Below are 21157 nucleotides of genomic sequence, written 5' to 3' on the forward strand. Positions count from 1 at the left end.
TGGCCCCTGAGATGATACCAAGTTGGATCCTAGACCAATAAGAAATGAACAACACGACCTCCTTCTGTTAAGTTGGGGCAGTTTTTTTCTTCTTTAACATATTCAAAGTGTGATAAATCATACTGACTTTTAAAATAGCTGGGAAGAGACTTTCCTGGCGGTCCAGGAGTTAAGATTTCATGCTCCCAATGCAGAGGGGCTGAGTTTGACCCCTAGTCAGGGAACTAGATTCCACAGGCTGCAACTACAGATCCCACACGTCACAACTAAGACCTGGCACAGCCAAATAAAATAAATAAACGTCCATGCTTAGTCACTCAGTCGTGTCTGACTCTCTGCGACCCTATGGACTGCAGCCCGCCAGGCTCCCCCGTCCAAGGGGATTCTCCAGGCAAGAACACTAGAGTAGGTTGCCATGTCCTCCTCAATAAATGTAAGGGGTTATGTCAAAAAATAAAATAGTCAGGGAAATCTTATGAGACTTAGTCTACATAAGACACAAGATGAGTTTTATTTAGGGGACAGCAAAGTTAGTGAAAATTCATTAAATTATTGTTCCTATCGTTTATGAACTGCAACTCTGTGCCAGCTCTTCGTTTCTTGAGATAGCCTTGACACAACTCATAATGATTTTACATCAATTCATATCATTAGGCGATTCCTTGAACCAAGACATGAAAAGGGCCTTTTCTAGTATATCCTAAGGCATTGATGAAGCCAGGCTGAAAAAGCAGTTAATTACTTTGTAGTTGTACATGCTAGCAAGGGTTCCTGAAGTGCCATTCAAAATATGACTCAGGGGCAAAGCCACAAAGGTTAGTGAGCACACAATTCATTTAGGACATTGTTCCTAGTTTCCTAAAATAGACAGGACTTTAATGCTTATTTGTCCCAAGACTATTTTCTCTATTAGTTCCCCATTAGGAAGAGTACCAAATACATTAAGTCAAATGAAAGATTCAACTAGATTCTGGAAATAAGTGAGACAGTCATTCAAAAGGACTTTGGGGTTGCTGGAAGAATCTACAATAATAAGTCAATATTTAAATTTTGAATAAATTTTCTCAAAGGGAAAGAAGGAAGGCACTCAATCTTACTAAGTGATAAGAAGCAATTTAAAATATTTAATCCAAGTGAAAGGGCATGTTAAAAGTAATTCTAAATCAAGTTATTTATATAAATAGAATTTATATACATATAAATACATATCATATATATAATTGATATATATATAAGTGAATTCTTAATATGTCTTTTATAATTAAATATGACACTGATATATATGCATATATACATGCATTGCAGAGATTACATTAAATATTTTCTTGTTTTTGATTACCAAAAGCAGTGGAAGATATAAATAAGGCAAGCATGATAGTTTAAAATGAGTTGGGCTTCATTTGGGGGCATCAAATCAGAGACTGACCTTAAGAAAGCAGTAAACAACTTAAGATTTTGTCATCTTAAAAAATATTAGCACTCTAAATACACACATATAAAATGTGTTCAATCACATACATGTGGCCTAAACATGTCATTATGTATTTTAAAGTAACTGTGTCGAGGCAATTCTTTACCTAACTAGTAGAATCTGGCATCTTACCACATTTCAAAAAATAAAATATATGCAAAATATGGCAATAAAAATTATAAGTGGAGGAAAAGTCAAATTCCAGATTTGTGCTATAACTGCAAGCCAGTTATCACTGACTTGGGCAGGATACAGAGATGCAAAAGAGGTGCCTGGAGATTTTATCACGAGGAGTCAAGACCTCTCCATGCTGTCCTAAGGCAGGAAAAAGTACGGCAGAAATGTGAGTTGAACCCACACATCCTCTGTGCTTAGCTGTGTTCTGGCAGACCAGAGATGTCTGACTTGCTTATTGTTATTTGTTGTTCAGTCTCTCAGACGTGTCCGATTCTTTTGTGATCCCATGAACTGCAGCATGCCAGGCTTCCCTATCCTTCACTATCTCTTGGAGTTTGCTCCAAATCATGTCCATTGAGTCAGTGATACTATATAACCATCTTATCTTCTGTTGCCCCCTTCTCCTGCCCTCTATCTTCCCAGCATCAGAGTCTTTTCCAATGAGCTGACACTTCACATCAGGTGGCCAAAGTATTGGAGTGTCAGCATCAGTCCTTCCAATGAATATTCAGGACTGATTTCCTTTAGGATTGACTGGTTTGATCTCCTTGCTGTCCAAGGGACTCTCAAGAGTCTTCTCCAACATTACAGTTCAAAAGCATCAATTCTTCAGCACTCAGCTTTCTTTATGGTCCAGCTCTCATATCCATATATGACTACTGGAAAAACCATAGCTTTGACTAGACAGACCTTTTGCAGCAAAGTAATGTCTCTGTTTTTTAATATGCTATCTGGGTTTGTCATAGCTTTTCTTTCAAGGAGCAAGGGTCTTTTAATTCTGTGGCTGCACTCACCATCCACAGTGATTTTGGAGCCCAAGAAAATAAAATCTGTCACTGTTTCCACTTTATCCCCATCTAGTTGTCATGTGATTTGCTTATAACTCCCAACAAATCAACTTTCCCATGGAGGCAATTTTTAGAGGCGACTAAATCTTCATCACACTGATTACAGAGCACCGTGCCTCAGGTGGCACAGGGGGTCACAGTGAAGCACTGGAGCAACCAGAAATCAGAAAACAGGACACAACCACAAAGAACTGGACCAAGATGACAGTGAGGTTACACCGATGACAATAAAGAACTCAGCCTTGGGACCAGCGAGGCGGCCGGTCCTCTGGATTTGTCGGCAAATGGTGTGGGTTTTCTACCCAGAGACCTTTCTGCAGGGCACGGGGTGCACATCTATGCAAAGTTCCCTCTGCTTACAGATAAAACCCAAACTCCAAAACTAGCCAGACAGACTAAAGCTTTGCAAAAGCCCACACTTAGGGATCAGGCATGGCAAATTAGATCATTTGAGTCTAAACTGCAGTGTGCGGCTGGCTCCTTGTTTCCTTCTGCAGAACACTAGTCGTGTTAGCTACAGATAAACACTGCTGGGGTCAGGCTTCCCCCAAGCCAGGCATGACTAACACTGGTGGGGCTAGTTTCACAACAGAAGCATTTACCCACATCACCTATAGATTTTATCGCAGAGGCTGTGCCCCCGGAGACTCTGATTCAATACAGGTGTGGTAGTGGGGGTGGAGAAGAAGTGGGCTGGTGTATTATTATTATTATTTTTGGAAAGGTGATTGAACTGTGCATTCTCAGATGAGGACCACTAATGGACCAGAGCAGAGAAAGAGCCACCTCTCTCCCATCATGGACTGAACAGCGGTGGGCTGCCCACTATGTATTCTTAGTGCCATTCACCTATTTGCTGCATCTGATCTTCCTGATAGCCCTTGAGGGTCAGTCACATTATTATTCTTTTCCAATTGGCTGTGCCAGGTCTTAGTTCCGTGGCATGTGGGATCTTGTTCCCCAACTGGGGATCGAACCCAGATCCCCTGCCCTGGGAGCTCGGAGTCTTAGCCGCTGGACCCACCGGGGGAGTCCTGGGTCAAACACGTTATTAAGTCTATTTTAAACCTGAGGAAAGAGAAGCATCCAGAGCACAGGACCACACCCATGCAGCTAGTGCTGGGGTTTGAACCCCACAGTATATGGAACTGCCTGCATAGAGAAATTTGCTGACAAAAGGAATAGTCCCTCCAAAAGAAACCGATTTTACATTCCCTGTTTAACAAATGCAGGGGAAAAAATTTTAAAGTAGGCATCATTCTGTTCCCCTAGGAAGAAGCAGCAATGGCTTGCCATAAGTTGTATAAAAATGCCTCATGGTATATCTAAAAGTCCAAATTATTCTTTCTGGGACCAAAAACTGCCTTAGCAGTTCAGTACTATAAACTCCAAAGTCCGTGCACACACAAAAAACATCAAACTAGCTAAAGGAAATTTATATCCCCCCCTTTTATTTAACTCATCTCCCACCTTCCTGACTATAATGACTTAATTCTTCAGTCACACAAAATATAGTAAGAGACCCTAACGGCAGCATTATGAATGCTAACTCACTGTTATCAGTGTGGTCTGTGTGATATGATGGAGCATCTCTATACTGACACTGCCTCATTTTATTAACCACCCTGCTATCGTAAACACCCTGGCTGGGGGAATATTTGCATTTTAAGTGATTTGGTATCAGTACAAAAAATTTCATTCCTTAAAAAAAAAAAATTTATAGGCTGCAATCTCTGTATACAGAGTTGGCAGAAGAACTTGCCAAGAGCACATTCACTGCTTTGTATGCAACTGAACCAACATAAATAAAATACATTTTTCAAAAATATTGCTCACGTGCGAAATCTGTACTTAAAATGTAATCCATCAATACAGCCTGTCACCAAACCACTGTTCAGAAACAGCAGTGTGAGTCTGAGCTTTCAACAAATCATGAGCTCATAACCGTCCCACATACCTGTTTTAATAGACTATATGGGGGTATAAAAATAACATTATATACCTTTAACTACCAACTCTGCATAGTTGGATATGCCAACTCCCCCGTCGGTGCGAATCATGCATCGGTATTTTCCAGCATCTCGTTTGGTTGTGTTCACGACGTTAAATGATGCTATGAATCGCCGGGAACTGGTCACCTTTATTTCCTTCAGAGGAGCATCCTGGACATCGATGCCCTGTGTTGTGGGGGTGGAAAGGACAAAAAGAAACAATATCAGCTGTCTTCCGGAAACATACTCCTGAAGGCACAGAGGCCAATGTTACTTACACCCAGATCCCGGTCCCTTGTTAATTACCCGTGGGCAGTTGTTGCAGGAAAACAGCTGCCCAGAAACCAAAATTCTGCCTTGATCAACACTTTCAGGATGTGACAGATGCAAAATTAAGTGCGAAGAAATGTCTTTGGTTTTGCCCCTCTAAGATATTCACTATGTTATTCTAGTGCAATTGGAGGAAAGAAAGAAGCACATGGGAAAATTCTTTATTTTGCTCCCAAACTATCAACACTTAGTCTTTTTATAATACATAATCATATTATACTTGGCTAGAAAAAAAATTAATTCACACACTACACTATGACTGACCTCATTTTATATATGAACCAATAAATAGCTTATCAAGAACTATATTAAAAACATAAGTAGGTATTAGCATGCTCCTATGGAAAGAGTCTGAAGGACTAGATTCAGCTTTACAATTTTCTTCCTGGAGCTACAAAAAGCAAGCGGAAGTTGGTGCTTAATATCACCTAACACTGAAATGCGAGGGGAGAAGTTCCTTTCCACATGCCACAGCCAGGACCACACAAAGCCGGGTCCATCTCTGGGGCAGAGCTGTCTTATTCCATGCCCGAGACAGCAAATAAGTCCTTACTTATGCGCACTTAGAAATTCATTCTATGCTTCCCATAGTTTAAAGCCTCAGAAACAACTATAGATTTCAGTCCTATATATTTTTAGTACAGTTATCAGGAAAGAGGCTCTCTTTACCATGCTATTTACAAGTATTAAGGAGAAAACAACTAGCGAAGAGCTTAAGGCAAATGCATTTTGTCTGATTATTCACCCAGCAACCACATTGGGGGCCACGCTCGCGCTGTCACTATATTAAGACACTAAGCTCACCACGGTGGACAACAGAAAAGTGACCACAGAGCTCATAGCGCTTCAGTTGCTGGGAAGTGTAGGCTTGAAATGCACACGTGATCACCAGTGATGGCCGGTCAGGCGGCTGGCAGAAATCATGATGGAGTTGTCTTTAGATATGGCAGCCGGTTTGAGGAACTGATCTTGGGAGCTGAGATCTGAAGGGTAAGCAGGAGCTCCTAGGCTAAGGGGAGGGTGGCAGAGAAGGAAGTGTCCCAGGCAGAAGAGACAACAGGATGCCTGGGATGTTAGAAAGAGTGTAAAGCTTTGGAGGATGCCAAGGCAGCCAGAGGAACTGGGGAGGTGGACAAGCATCTGTGCATTCCAGGACTCACAGGCTGCATGAAAATGTCTGTGTTTATAGGTGTGAGCATGCCAGGCTACCAATAATAAAACTCCTCTGTAGAGCTCAGTGATTTATATAAGCAAAGCCTTCTAATAGCTTTCTCTGTGATATTTTGTCAGTGTGTCTTAATGGACATGGGTTTGAGAATTAGACTGACCAGGACCCCACACGTAACTTCAGAGTGATTTACCCTTCTGAGGCCCCCCTCTCCTCATCTGTAAGAGATGCTACAACTGTCAGGGAGTTGTGGGAATTTCAGATACAGGCCTAATGACTGGTCCCCGCCCAGATTCTGGACCAGCTGAGGGATGAGCTCAAGAAAACAGGCGGACAGGCTGTCAAAACACCGCCTTTATTACCAATAAGCCTGGCCCTGCAGACTATGCAGAATACAGCTGATGTGCAGTAAGCATGGTCTTGCTAGAACTGGGCACAGAACGGAACAGACTCACCCGCCCAGCCACAGGCAGCAATAGAAAGCCACAAGGCCTCCCTGTGTCGGGAGCTGCTGGCAAACTCCCAGGATGGAGGAAGGGCTGCTAGGGGGAGCGAGTTCCCAAAGGAGGGCCTGGACCATGCGTGCTCCCAGCCTCCTGCCCAGCAGTTCCACGTGGACAGAGAAAAGGCACCAGGGTGCTGCGCCAGTACAGTTCCTGCCACAGCAGAGGAAACATCAGGGCTGGGGAACTACAGTTCCTACCATCTTTAGAACTAGCAATCCAGACAGCCTTGTTGATAGCTTAAAAAGTCATAGATCTGAATATGACGTTAAATATACACCTTACATATATTACGTGTCTTTTTTGGAAAATGAAACCCCTTCAATCTGGTCTGACAAAGGGCACCGAAAAGTTAGATAAACAAAACAAAGCAACGTCAATCTAGCGTGATTCATGAATTCAACAGGAGAGAGTATTTCTTTTTGTATTCCAAACATTCAGTCTCCCATCCTCTTCCCCAAATAAATTTAAAAAAAAAACCTGAATTCTACCATTAGGAGTAACCTTAGATCACCTACTCTACAAAATTGTCTTTTTCAAATTGAAAATAAAGCCAACCTTGTTTTAAAAAGAAAACAAACAAACAAACAAACAAACTGAGCCCTGAAGAAAGGCAGACTTCACATCTATAATTCCTTGTTTTGTTTATTAAAAACAAGGACAACATCTAAAGGGCTATCTATTAATATTTCTTTCTTTCCTTACTTGCCGCATGAATCTTGTAAAGATTATACTTCTATGGTAATCTTGTAATATTTAGCTAATGGAATAAGCCTGTCTCAGAAGAACATTTATTGAAAAGAATTCTAAAGGATGCCCTTATGCATTCCTCACAAGTACTCAAGGCTGTATGAAGGGCAGCCAAGGTGAAGGAAACCTCCGTATTGGATGCATACACGTGTCGGGAGGAGCGTTACTTTATACCTGTGGTCTTCAGGCCACTAATTCATCTTTTAAACAGCTTGAAACTGACAGCTCTACCCAACACCAATGACTCATAGGAACCCTCAGGAATGGGCCCTTTTTTATTTTTTTAATCCCATGTAATCACAGGGCTTCACAGGTGGTGCAGTGGTAAAGAATCCGCCTGCTAATGCAAGAGATGTGGAGACATGAGATTAGGGTTTCATCCCTGGGCCAGGAAGATCTCCTGGAGAAGGAAATGGCAACTCCGTCCAGTATTCTTGCTTGGAGAATTCTGTTTATAGCTTCCCTCACCTTTTTTTTTTTTTTTTTTTACCCTGTTGGGGCTGAACTGCACCCCGCAACACACACATTCATATGTTGAAACCATAACCTCCAGTACCTCAGCATGAGGCTGCTTTTGGAAACAGGGCCTTTAAAGATGTGATTAAGGTAAAACGAAAGTGTTAGTCACTCAGGGGTGTCCAACTCTTTGCGAGCCCATGAACTGTAGCCAGCCAGGCTCCTCTGTCCACGGAATTCTCCAAGCAAGAATAATGGAATGAGCTGCCATTCCCTTCTCCAGGATCTTTCCGACCCAGGGATCGAACCTGGGTCTCTTGCACTGCAGGCAGACTCTTTACCATCTGAGCCACCAGGGAAACCCCATTCCTGAGTGTGGACTCTGCCATTCCAGACTCATTACCTGCCATTCCAGGAGCGTTTGTGTTCCAGCAGAGCAGAATCAGAAGGTTCTTTTCAATAAACATTCTTTTGACACAGGCTTATTCCATTAGGAAAATATTACAAGATGACCATAGAAGTATAATCTTTACAAGATTCATGCATACAAAAGAACTGTACAAAAAAGATCTTTAGGACCCAGATAATCATGATGGTGTGATCACTGACCTAGAGCCAGACATCCTGGAATGTGAAGTCAAGTGGGCCTTAGAAAGTATCACTACGAACAAAGCTAGTGGAGGTAATGGAATTCCAGTTGAGCTATTTCAAATCCTGAAAGATGATGCTGTGAAAGTGCTGCACTCAATATGCCGGCAAATTTGGAAAACTCAGCAGTGGCCACAGGACTGGAAAAGGTCAGTTTTCATTCCAATCCCAAAGAAAGGCAATGCCAAAGAATGCTCAAAGTACCACACAATTGCACTCAACTCACACACTAATAAAATAATGCTTAAAATTCTCCAAGCCAGGCTTCAGCAATATGTGAACCATGAACTTCCAGATACTCAAGCTGGTTTTAGAAAAGGCAGAGGAACCAGAGATCAAATTGCCAACATCTGCTGGATCATCGAAAAAGCAAGAGAGTTCCAGAAAAACATTTATTTCTGCTTTATTGACTATGCCAAAGCCTTTGACTGTGTGGATCACAATAAACTGTGGAAAATTCTGAAAGAGATGGGAATACCAGACCACCTGACTGCCTCCTGAGAAACCTATATGCAGGTCAGGAAGCAACAGTTAGAACTGGACATGGAACAACAGACTGGTTCCAAATAGGAAAAGGAGTACGTCAAGGCTATATATTGTCACCCTGCTTGTTTAACTTATATGCAGAGTACATCATGAGAAATGCTGGGCTGGAGGAAGCACAGGCTGGAACCAAGATTGCCAGGAAAAATATCAATAACCTCAGATATGCAGATGACACCACCCTTATGGCAGAAAGTGAAGAAGAACTAAAGAGCCTCTTAATGAAAGTGAAAGTGGAGAGTGAAAAAGTTGGCTTAAAGCTCAACATTCAGCAAACTAAGATTATGGCACCTGGTCCCATCACTTCATGGCAAATAGATGGGGAAACAGTGGAAATAGTGGCTGACTTTATTTTTCTGGGCTCCAAATCACTGCAGATGGTGATTGCAGCCATGAAATTAAAAGACACTTACTCCTTGGAAGGAAAGTTATGACCAACCTAGACAGAATATTAAAAAGCAGAGACATTACTTTGCCAACAAAGGTCTGTCTAGTCAAGACTATGGCAACCCACTCCAGTACTCTTGCCTGGAAAATCCCATGGACGGAGGAGCCTGGTGGGCTGCAGTCCATGGGGCTGTGAAGAGTCGGACATGACTGAGCAACTTCACTTTCACTTTTCACTTTCATGCATTGGAGAAGGAAATGGCACCCCACTCCAGTGTTCTTGCCTGGAGAATCCCAGGGACGGCGGAGCCTGATGGGCTGCCATCTATGGGGTTGCACAGAATCGGACATGGCTGAAGCAACTTAGCAGCAGCAGCAGCAGTCAAGGCTATGGTTTTTCTAGTGGTCATGTATAGATGTGAGAGTTTCACTATAAAGAAAGCTGAGCGCCAAAGAATTGATGCTTTTGAACTGTGGTGTTGGAGAAGACTCTTGAGAGTCCCTTGGACTGCAAGGAGATCCAACCGGTGCATCCTAAAGGAGACCAGTCCTGGGTGTTCATTGGAAGGACTGACGTTGAAGCTGAAACTCCAATACGTTGGCCACCTGATGCGAAGAGCTGACTCATTAGAAAAGACCCTGATTCTGGGAAAGATTGAGGGCAGGAGGAGAAGGGGATGACAAAGGATGAGATGGTTGGATGGCATCACCGACTCAATGGACATGGTTTTGGGTGGACTCTGGGAGTTGGTGATGGACAGGGAGGCCTGGCATGCTGCAGTTCATGGGGTTGCAAAGAGTGGGACATGACTGAGCAACTGAACTGAACTGAACTGAGAGCAGAATCAACTACCATCTCCCACAGTTCTAGTTGACTTTTACAAAACTCTGCGCACTGTTTCCATTTGTCTTCCTTCGCTGCCTAAGAAAAGTCGTGCGTGTCCCCCATCCTGGCCTCAAGTCATGCCTTCTAGACAGCAGACCCTCAGTCCCTTTTCTGGTGAGGCTCCTTTTCCTGGTTTCCTGTGTCAGGCAATATTTTGTAATAACCTTATGAGGGAAAGAAATCTAAAAAATCTAATTCCCAGGTCACTCAGTGGTAAAGAATCTGCATGCAATGCAGGAGACACAGGAGATGTGGGTTTGATCCCTGGGTTGGGAAGATCCCCTGGAGGAGGAAATGGCAACCCACTCCAGTATTCTTGCCTGGAGATTCCCCATGGACAGAGGAGCTTGGTGGGCTACAGTCCAAGGGGTGGCAAAGAGTCAGACACAAATGAGCACACACACATAATCCAACATAAGGAAAAAGAATCTAAAGAAGAATGGACATACATATATACATACATATGCATATATGGGTATGTATATCAGAATCACTCTGCTGAACACCTGAATCCGACACAACACTGTAAACTAACCATACTTCAATGACAACAAAAAGAAGCAATGGATGGCTGGGTTCATGAAGAGGAAGGAGGGAGCGTCCTCAGAGCACTGGGGCTGTGGCAAGGAGAGAGCGCACCCATCACTCTGATAGTGTCAGATCCCATTTCCTGGGTCCTTAGGAAAGGAGGAGGACAGCGTTCACAGCCCTTGGCAAGCACCAGACAGAAGAACCTGTGACACCTCCACGGATCAGAGGAAGTAACATGGGATAAATGCCAGGAGAGCGGGGCCAACTAGAAACCAGTGCACGAGCAGAGGCTGCAGCTGCCTGTCAGCGTGGATGAGGGAGGGTGTTTCTGGAGCCTTGCCTCAAGGTTATTTCCTTGACTCCTCCAACATGCCTGTCAGTGCTTTTGATGGCATCACAGATCCATCTGTCAAATGTGTAGGTGACCAATAACTGGCACATGAATGGATACATTGGGACAAAAGCAAAGACTGCCCACCTCCCTGCTATTCGACTTCAGGCCCCACAAAGGCAGGGATCTTTCTCCAGGTTTTCTGCTGCTGTATCTATTGCACAAGAACCATGCCCAGTGCATCCCAGGGGGCTTTAGTGCTAATACTGAAAGGGGTTTAGGCATTGAACGGGCAACTGAACAAATTGATTTTTAAGATGTTTTTGGTCCCCAGATACCCTTCCTCAGGTCAGAATTCAACAGGAAAGCCAGGGAACCGAGGCTGGCCTATTTTCTCTGATGCAGGGCAGTGAGAAAAGGTCATGGGGGCCCGTCCCCGTCTGCCTCTCCATGACAGAGAGGGCCAGACGGGACAATGTGCTCAGAACTCGGGTACCCCGAGCATCTAAGAAACCATGGGGAGACTTCGTTATTCCGGCAAAAGAAAACAATGAAAATGTCCGCTGGGAAGAGACAGAACCTTTGTCAGGCAGTTTTGTCTGATTTCACAGAGTTAGAAAGAGGTGACCCTGCCAGGGACTGGAGAGCTGGTTCTTAGTAGCATCACAGCAGGACGAGGAAGCACCAACAAGGACGGGACCGTGATGTTCTTTAGAATATGAGTTCCTGTAATAGAGCCTCAGCGTCCTTCTGACAAAACCCCCAACTCCAGACAGAGCAGGGCACCAGGTGTCCAGGTGTTAAAGCAACCTCTGACCCATCTTTTGTCAACCTAATGAGACAAGCATAACGGCCATGTCTGTGAGGAAATGATCTTAGTGGGTTAAATACAGCTTTTTAATAAAAGCAAGAGTATCTTCAAACATGCATGCATTTCAATTTGAGCAAGCCTGAGAAAAAGTCCTGATAGTTATTTAAATTAGACTTCCAACCTTCTTTCTGCAGTGGGCTAACTCTAGGACTTCTAAATGAGCAGTAATTTGCCAGCAAAAGAAGATGCATATTAAGTCTTTCAGAAAGAGTTTTGCAATAACCAGAGCAATGATTGAAAGAAATTGAGGTCTGAGCAGTTAGCTGCCTTTAGAGCAAATTAATCCTATTTAGGAGCTGGTCTGAGTGCAGGAGCTAAGCATATACAAGGGAGCCAGAGGCGGCTCCTCAGCCATACAGGTGGAGATTAAACCACACTTTCATTTCTTTAATAGGGAAAATAATCCACATATTCCACTATCAAATACGTCCATCTGTAAGATACTGATCGAAATCCTTACCACTAGGGTCACTAACAGTATGCGCAGGGCCAGGAATAATTTCGTTTAAAACATTTCCTGTAATCTGAATCTTAACTGACCATCTCAACAAATCTACTTTCTGGAGCCCACATATCTTTAAATTTTAATAAATAATAACTAATCAAAGTGCTGACCTTTGATTTCTAGACCATAACCAAGCCAGCACAAATATTTATCAATGTGGAATGCTACAACTGGAAGTCTTACTCCTATTATCATATACTATGAATACGTATTGACAAATGTTCTTTAAATGCCTAATGGGGATACAGATAGCCAAAGTGAAAGTTGCTGAGTCATGTCCGACTCTGTGATCCCATGGACTGTACAGTCTAGGGAATTCTCCAGGCCAGAATACTGGAGTGGGTAGCTTTTCCCTTCTCCAGGATATCGTCCCAATCCAGGGATTGAACCCAGGTCTCCTGCACTGCAGGTAGACTATACCAGCTGAGCCACAAGGAAAGCCCAAGAATACTAGAGTGGGTAGCCTATCCCTTCTCCAGGGGACCTTCCCAACCCAGGAATCAAACCGGGGTCTCCTGCATTACAGGCAGATTCTTTACAAGCTGAGTTATGAAGGAAGCCCACAGACAGCCAAAATAACATATTATTCAAACATATAATAGTCTTCCATGCATATTTGAGTAAAAAAGTTTGATTATGAAAATTTAGAACTTCATTCTGATATTTAGACAGTTCAATATATATTTGCAATATGTGAATAATATTATTTAATAATATATAATAATGCAGTAACTAGATATACCAAAAAAAATACCAAGAAATTAGAAGTTCTTTAGTCTTAAAATCTGTCGATGAGGCTAATCTAGCCACACCAAACTAAGTAATGTGACAGTGCCTGACATTTCCTGTTGGGTTAAAGATTTTGGGTTTGCCAGACTAGAACATGATTTTGTTACTTCTAAACTGTAATAACAGCACTTGACCATGAGGAAGATGGCAGAACCTACCTAGTTATCCACGATCTAAAAGGCAAGGTTAGTCATAAACAAGGCTGACAAAAGACATTACTTTTTCCCCAATCAATATGCCTTAAAACATACAAAGACTAGTCCCCTGCCAGGCTCCTCTGTCCATAGAATTCTCCAGGCAAGAAAACTTGAGTGGGTAGCCACTCCCTTCTCCAGGGGAACTTCTTGAGCAGGGATCAAACCCAGGTTTCCTGCATTGCAAGCAGATTCTTTACCATCTGAGTCACCAGGGAAGCCCTAAAACATACAAGTCTTTCTGAAAAAAAAATAGTTGAAAAGATAAAGAAGGCACAACATAAGGGTTAAAAGCCCCATAGTTCTGAATCTGAATTGGAATTGTCACTCTGTCTTGATCTCAAGACAGACATGCTTTAATCTTAAATGCATATGTGCACGTGCGCGCGCGCGCGCGCACACACACACACACACACACACACACACACATATACCAGTTCCATCCAATGGGAAGATCCACAAACAATAATGAGTAGTAATAAGCACCTCTGTCCTCAGATTGCAATTTCTTCTTTTTTTTTTTCAGATTGTAATTTCTAATTACCAGTTCCCCTGAAAAAGAACCAGGGCTCCCTGACAAAATGGCTAATTCTAGATTATCAATATGGAAAATACAAGCCTGAAACACAAAGTCATACCCAAAAGCAAGAAAGCCATGGAGATTGCCCAGCTCAAGGGACTCCCACTCTGAGTAAGCCCCGCTGTTCAGGGATGGAAGATCTGAGCAGTGATAAAGATAATAAGTGCAATGGATTGAAACTCATCAAATGTGTTTAAATCCACAAGTTGATGATGACAGATGATGGTGTCAGTGACAGTAACAGCAGTAACCCCTTTGGTCACTTTCAGGTGATGTTAGTGAACTACCTCACTATTCTGACAATTTGCCAAAAAAGACAAAAACATCAAGTATTCATACCACCTTCCATATATGATTTATATACGAGGACACCCCAGCGGTTAATAACAGGAAAGCTTGTCTTTTTAGATGTATTCTAGTGACTAAACAAAGAAGGTTTTGTTTTGCAACCCTGAATGAACCAATGACCCTAGGAATGAGCATCAGTAGCTGATAGCATCACAAAGGAGATCACACAACAGTCAGAATAACACACTCACTGATGCTACCAGAAGTCAAGAGGCAAAACTCAAAACATGAGAGGCTGTGCAGGACAAACCCAGTCTCAACAACATCAAACACCACCACCACAAACAGAGGGAAATGAACAGAAATATTGAAGATAAAAAGGACTTAAGACACTGGTCATGGGGGTCAGATGGATTGTGAGATTGGGATTGACATATGTATATTTTTATACTACTATGTATAAAAGAGCTAACTAATGAGAACCTACCACTTGTACATATATAAAGAAAACACTCATCACCCAACTGCAAAGTGTGAACTTTGCCACAATCACAAATCAAATAAAACTGTTAAAATAAATAGTTACTAGACAGCCAAGAAATATGAACACTGACTGTTTTCACAGGGCATACATGGTGATTATTCTGTTTTTGTAAGAGCTCTTATCTTTTTAGAGCAGCAGTTTGAGGCTAAGTCCATCCTGCAACTTGTTTTGTAAGGCTTGCAAGCTCAGAATGGTGTTTAAGTTTTTTTTAAATGGCTGAAAAAAAAATCAAAAGAAGAATACTATTTTGTGACAATGAAAATGATGTGAAAGACTTTTCACATGCCCATGTATAAACCCGTCCAGAAACTAGCCACATTCATCCATTTCTGTGCTATTCATGGATGCTTTCATGCTATGATGGCAGAGAAGACCCTCTGGCCTGCAAAATTTACTACCTAGCCCTTCACAGAAAAAGTTTGCCCACTCCTGTTTTAGAGAAACATTTACAAGTTACATAATATGATGACTGGGATCATCAGAGGGGAAGCAGTTGGGCACACGGGAAGAAAGTGGTCTCACATGCTGTTGGTTTTGAAGTCGATGTTGGGTACATCGAGTTTGTTACATCATTCTCTCTACCTCTGTGTTTATTTATGAGTTCTGTAATAAAAATAGGAACTTGAGATTAACACATACACATCAATACTTTGGCCACCTGATGCAAAGAGTCGACTCATTGGAAAAGACTCTGATGCTGGGAAAGATTGGGGGTAGGAGGAGAAGAGGGTGACAGAGGATGAGATGGTTGGATGGCATCACTTACTCAATGGACATGAGTTTGAGCAAACTCCAGGAGATAGTGAAGGACAGGGAAACCTGGCATGATGCAGCCCATGGGGTTTCAAAGAGTCAGACATGACTTAGCAACTGAACAACAAATATATAAACTAAATAACCAACAAGGACTTACTGTGTAGCACAGGGAACTATACTCAGTAATTTTTAAAAATAAAGTAAAAAAAATAAAAAGAAAATAATTCTAAGAAGCAATCAGAAGAAAATCCCTTCTTTTTGCATTTTTAAACAACTGTTTAAACCATCACAATTTCCCCAGGAAAAATAGATGGTTTTGCTGCTAGCTCACAAATACTGCAAAGCTATAGGAATCAAAGAACCATTTTGTCCAGGTGTCATTTGCATCCTGCAAAAGCAGCAAGTCACTCTGCTACAAAGATCCCACCACAGAAGTGAAGAAAATTCAAATTGCCAAAGGGGAAGCCACATGCCCAGGGTAGCAGCCCTCTCTGTAGCAGCATTCGCATAACTAATCATCATACACCCAGCACAAGGAAAGTGTAGGATACACACTTCCTGAATGAAAGCAGTCACTGGCTTCCATCTCTCAGAAACTCCATTAATCTCTCACTTGTCCCTTGTCTTTAGTGGACATCACTTCTTATAACAGAGACACACATAATTTTCTTGCACCTGGACAATAGCCAATTCCCTTTGCTTTGAATGAAGGGAATGAAGGGTGGCATTTTACACATAGGAGAAATGCAGATGAGAATAACGATATGATTTATGATTTCAAAGTTCATCCCCTATAGGAGCTACCTGACTGCCACTGTGTGTCAGTCACAGAAGTCTCTGACCTGGTCTCAAACTGGGTCCCTCTAGGACTAAAAGCGCCATGAATTTTTCTCTATTCCATTTCTCTGGTCCTAAAGACAATTTTCACATTAAAACCCATCCAAAATTGTCAAATTTTCCCCCTACTCTCTTTTCTAGGTACAAGAAGATCAAACCAGTCAATCCTAAAAGAAATTCCAAATATTCATTGGAAGGACTGATACTGAAGCTGAAGCTGCAATACTATGGCCATCCGATGCAAAGAGCCAACTCACTGGAAAAGACTCTGATGCTGGGAAAGATTGAGGGCAGGAGGAGAAGGGGGCCACAGAGGAAGAGATGGTGGAATGGCATTATCGGCTCAATGGACATGAGTTTGACCAAACTCTGGGAGATGGTGAGGACAGGGAAGCCTGGTGTGCTGCAGTCCATAGGATCACAATGAGTTAGGCACAATGGAGTGACTGAGTAACACCACCACCAATTCCAGATAACTAGACTGAAAATCTTCTAGGGCTTTCAAAATTACCTAAAGCAGGCATATTTAAGTCCTAGCTAAAATATCCTCCATTTTCCCCTCCTCTTCCAAAAAGAAGAGAAAGAAAGAGATTCTAACAGTGTCTAAACTCTCCAGGGTCCCCACTCTAGGGCCCAGATCAGCAAAAGCAGACAGACAGGGTAGTAGATGCTTAACTCCGATCTCGGGAATTCTGGAGCAGGGCTTTCTGCATCTCCCCTTCTCATGACACAGCTGTGGATCCTTGGAAGCAAGAGACACACACGAACCCTTTGATGAATATGAGAAAAGAAAGGCAGCATAAATGCTCTAACAGGATGTGTGGTTCCTGGGTTCAAAGCCGGCAGTCCTCAGGGTTAGCAGTTGACGCCTCTCTCCCCCGTCCTCCTACAGGAACCATCCTGACCTGCGGTCTTCACAGCACATCCTCACATCCTGGCCCAGCGGTCGTCAGATCCCATCAGAGGACAAGGCCCTTGCACAAGGCTCCAGCGACTCCTAGCCCGTCCTCCTCAAAGTACCAGCCACTTACACCTTCTTTAACTGAGGCAGGTAATATCACCAAGTACAATTTTTAATCAATTTCTCCCAGAATCTCCGTAGACATATCCTACTGTTTCATCCATGTGAAAGAAACCTTCACCTTTAAATGAAAGTAATCCAAAATCATATCAGTTAAAAGAGACGATGTAAGCTTTCAAGGTTGTCGGTGGTTTCAGGCTGAATATTCAATATTATATCATATAGATGGATACTGAACTGACTGAAACAATAATGGATGTGATTTCAACCACTCAAAACTTTAAGGAAAAAAAAAAACTTTAAGGAGCCACTGGTTCCTACAGCAACTGAAGACAGTCCTTTTTGTGCCTTCCTGGTATTTTCTATGACAGTAAGTGGTATCAGATTTATGCTTTAATATACAGGGCCTAAAACACCCAAGTTAGGCTTGACAAGGGAACCATAATTTGAATCCCTTTCAAATCATTTTACGGTTTTTATATATAATAACAAAATCATTCTGATATACAGCTGTGATTTTTTTTTCCCTCACAATCTATAAAGGAAACTAAAAGCCACCAAGAAATGTTGACCAAATACACACATTCCGAAACATAAACGCCAAGGCAACATTCCACACGCAAGAATACAATTCTCATCTTGTGTGTGTGCTAAGTTGCTTCAGCTGTGCCCTACTCTTTGCGACTCCATAGACTATTGCCCGCCAGGCTCCTCTGTCCATGGAATTTCCCAGGCAAGAATACTGGAGTGGGTTGCCATGCCCTCCTCTGGGGATCTTCCTGACCCAGGGATCAAGCCAACATCTCTTTATGTCTACTTGGAGTGGCAGGCAGATTCTTTACCACTAGCATCCCCTGTGAAGCCCATAATTTTCATCTTAATGCCAATAAAAGGTATGTATCACTTAAATTGCCAACTGATAATTATGAATCCATGAAGAAAGATCTGGATCATCGTTCTATGCAAGAGGCATTACAGCTAAGAACATAGATTTTGGACTTAGATGGCCTGGCTCCCAGTTCTTGTTACTAGCAACAAGTCAACACAAAAATCTCTGAAACTTTCCGAGACCCAGTTACATCTTTATTCTGTAAATGGGTGCATAAAAGAATCCTCATAGGGATCAGTTAAGAGAAAAAAAATTGCTGAACATAGCCTGGAGTCGTGGCCCACTGCAGTCCATGGGGTCGCAAAGAATTGGACATGACTGAGCGACTGAACAACAACAAAACGATGGTTCTAAAGTTAATCCTGATATTTTCACAGTAAATCTGAGAATATTTGGTTAACAGGCTAATATCTGAAAAACAAGGTCAGTCAATCAGTGGAGAAAAATGTCCAAGTGACAGAATTTACTCATTTATAAATAAGCAAATACATTTATACATACAATTGACTTTCACTAACAAAACAGAACTATCTACAATACATATAATAATTGGACAGATGAGTGTGTTAAAGTTCCCTATCTCTTCTGAGCTTGTTTTTTCATTAATAATTGCGGAATTTAATTTGAAGATTGTTCCAAATTCAGGCTTTACATAATTCTGTAATGCTAAAAAGTGAGTCATTTAAAACTGATGGAGAGAAAAGGATGATTTTCCAGGTTTCCTTCACCAGCTGCCATTCACCCAATGCGCAGTCCTGGGCTTGATCAAACTTCCATCCATCTACCTTTGAAAAGGCATCTCAAGGATTCCCTGGTGACTCAGTGGTAAAAAATCTGCCTGCCAATGAAGGAAACATGGGTTCGATCCCTGGTCCGGGAAGATCCCACATTCCGCACAACTAAGGCTGTACACCAGAACTACTGAGTCCGTGCTCTAGAGCCCATTTTCCACAAGAGAAGCCACTGCAACAAGAAGCCTGTGCGTAGCAACAAAAGAGTAGCCCCCACTCTCTACAACTAGAGAAAAGCCTGAGCAGAAACAAAGACCCAGCACAGCCAAAAATAAATTGATTAATTTTTTTAAAATTAAAAGAAAAAAAGAAAAGGCCTTTCCACCACCTCCTTGTTTTCTGGCATTTGTCCTGGAAGCTGGATCACCTTCATTTCCCACCCACATCTGAGTCTGATGTGGTAGCTGAGTTCTGTAGATCAAAAGGTTTGTATCCTCCTCCATATTCATATGATGAGGTCTACTCCCCACTGTGACCGTAATGGAGACGGGGCTTTTGGAAGCTAACTAGGTTGAGATGTACTTCCTTGGTGGCTCAGATGGTAAAGAATCTGTCTGCAATGTGGGAGCCCCGGGTTTGATCCCTGGGTGGAGAAGATTCCTCTGGAGAAGGGAACGGCACCCCACTCCAGTAGTCTTGCCTGGAGAATCCCATGGGCAGAGAGAGGAGTCTGGTAGGCTATGGTCTATAGAGTCACAAAGAGTCAGACACGATTGAACAACTAACACTCAATGTTCAGATGAGGCTGAGATGAGGTTGTGCGTGTGGAGCCCGAAGGGTGGGATGAAGGCCCTTACAAGGGAAGGAAGAGCCCAGAGTATGCACGTGACTATGCAGCAAGAAGTTGTTGGTCTGCAGACCCAGGAGCTGGTCCTCTCCAAGAACATGCATGCTGGTCCCGGATCTTAAGACTGCCAGCCCCCAGAACTGTGAGAGATAAATGTCTGTTGGTTAAGCCTCCCAGTCTACAGTATTTTTGTTACAGTGCTTTGGTGATTCACTGAAAAGCTGAAAGATGTATTATAAATACTAATTCCCAAGATAAGCTTATGGAGATAAATAAAATTTTAAATATTTCAGAAAGAACAACAGTAATTCTAATATAATTACATGTGGCTCAAAGGGTCAATGACTGTATGAACATATATAACTCAGAAATTGATACCATCAGCAAATTATATTTAAGTATAAAAAAGAACATCTAAAATTCTATTTTCTCAGTATCTTATATATAAACATACTCTAGGATATTTCAAACTGTAGGCTCCACAAGTGATCAGAAAGTTGATAACAAGAAATGCATGCTCTTGTTTTGGTTACTTGAATGGCTTTCCAAATCTGTTTCATTTGAGTGTCTCCCACGGTTATAGCCCAGATTCATGCAAAGATCACCACATCTGATAGTACACAGCGAGGATACTCAGCAGATTCAATGCACATCAGTTTTTTTTTACCACATAAAAATACTTTGATAGATGCTGTCTTCCTCCTGAACACTGTCTGGAAGGTGTGTTAAGTATTTTGCAGTGGTAATAAAGGAGGCTCATGAGCTGTGTTTCATTTTGTTGTTCTGTATTCTAGAAAGACCAGCTCCATGCTGGCAATAACCTGCCTGGCCCACGGATGAGATGGAGAAGACGGAAGCAGATGGGGTCCATCTGTTAACCATAAACACTTCTTCATTAGTGTCATCCTCAGATTTATGTGTGTTATGTTTTTGAGAAAGACTCTGACATTGATTATATTTAATCTATATTTTTAAGCAATCAAACCACTGGCCATTTTTCATAGATGTGGATCAAGATGTACACGTTGTACAGATGGACTTTTTTTTTTGTCAAGATGCCTCCTGGATGTAAATCATGTGATGTCAGTTACATCTAAATCCCTCTAACAGAGTGGTAAGTGCACACAGATTATTCACCTAGCTCTGGATATAAGAAGCCCGCACAGTGGAGTAGAATTAATCTGCAGTAGAAGTGAAGAAACAGGACTATTTCCAGGTATGCCATCTACCTTCGTGACTCTCAACAACCCTGCACCTCAAACTCATAAAAAAGTACAGAGCCAAG

At 42.2% G+C, this 21157-nt stretch overlaps 1 protein-coding gene across 7 annotated transcripts in view; it reads right to left on the minus strand.

Moving 5' to 3' along the window:
* The window catches only part of PTPRM (protein tyrosine phosphatase receptor type M), a 661882-nt gene that overhangs the window by 362600 nt on the left and 278125 nt on the right, over positions 1–21157 (minus strand). For all 7 annotated transcript variants that reach the window (XM_006044986.4, XM_044934694.2, XM_025273106.3 and 4 more), the window contains exon 6: positions 4499–4673. In XM_006044986.4, coding sequence (XP_006045048.1) covers positions 4499–4673 — 175 coding nt within the window. The remainder of the gene's footprint in view (positions 1–4498; positions 4674–21157) is intronic.

The sequence above is a fragment of the Bubalus bubalis genome, chromosome 22, assembly GCF_019923935.1.
Source record: "Bubalus bubalis isolate 160015118507 breed Murrah chromosome 22, NDDB_SH_1, whole genome shotgun sequence".
Classification (NCBI taxonomy): domain Eukaryota; kingdom Metazoa; phylum Chordata; class Mammalia; order Artiodactyla; family Bovidae; genus Bubalus; species Bubalus bubalis.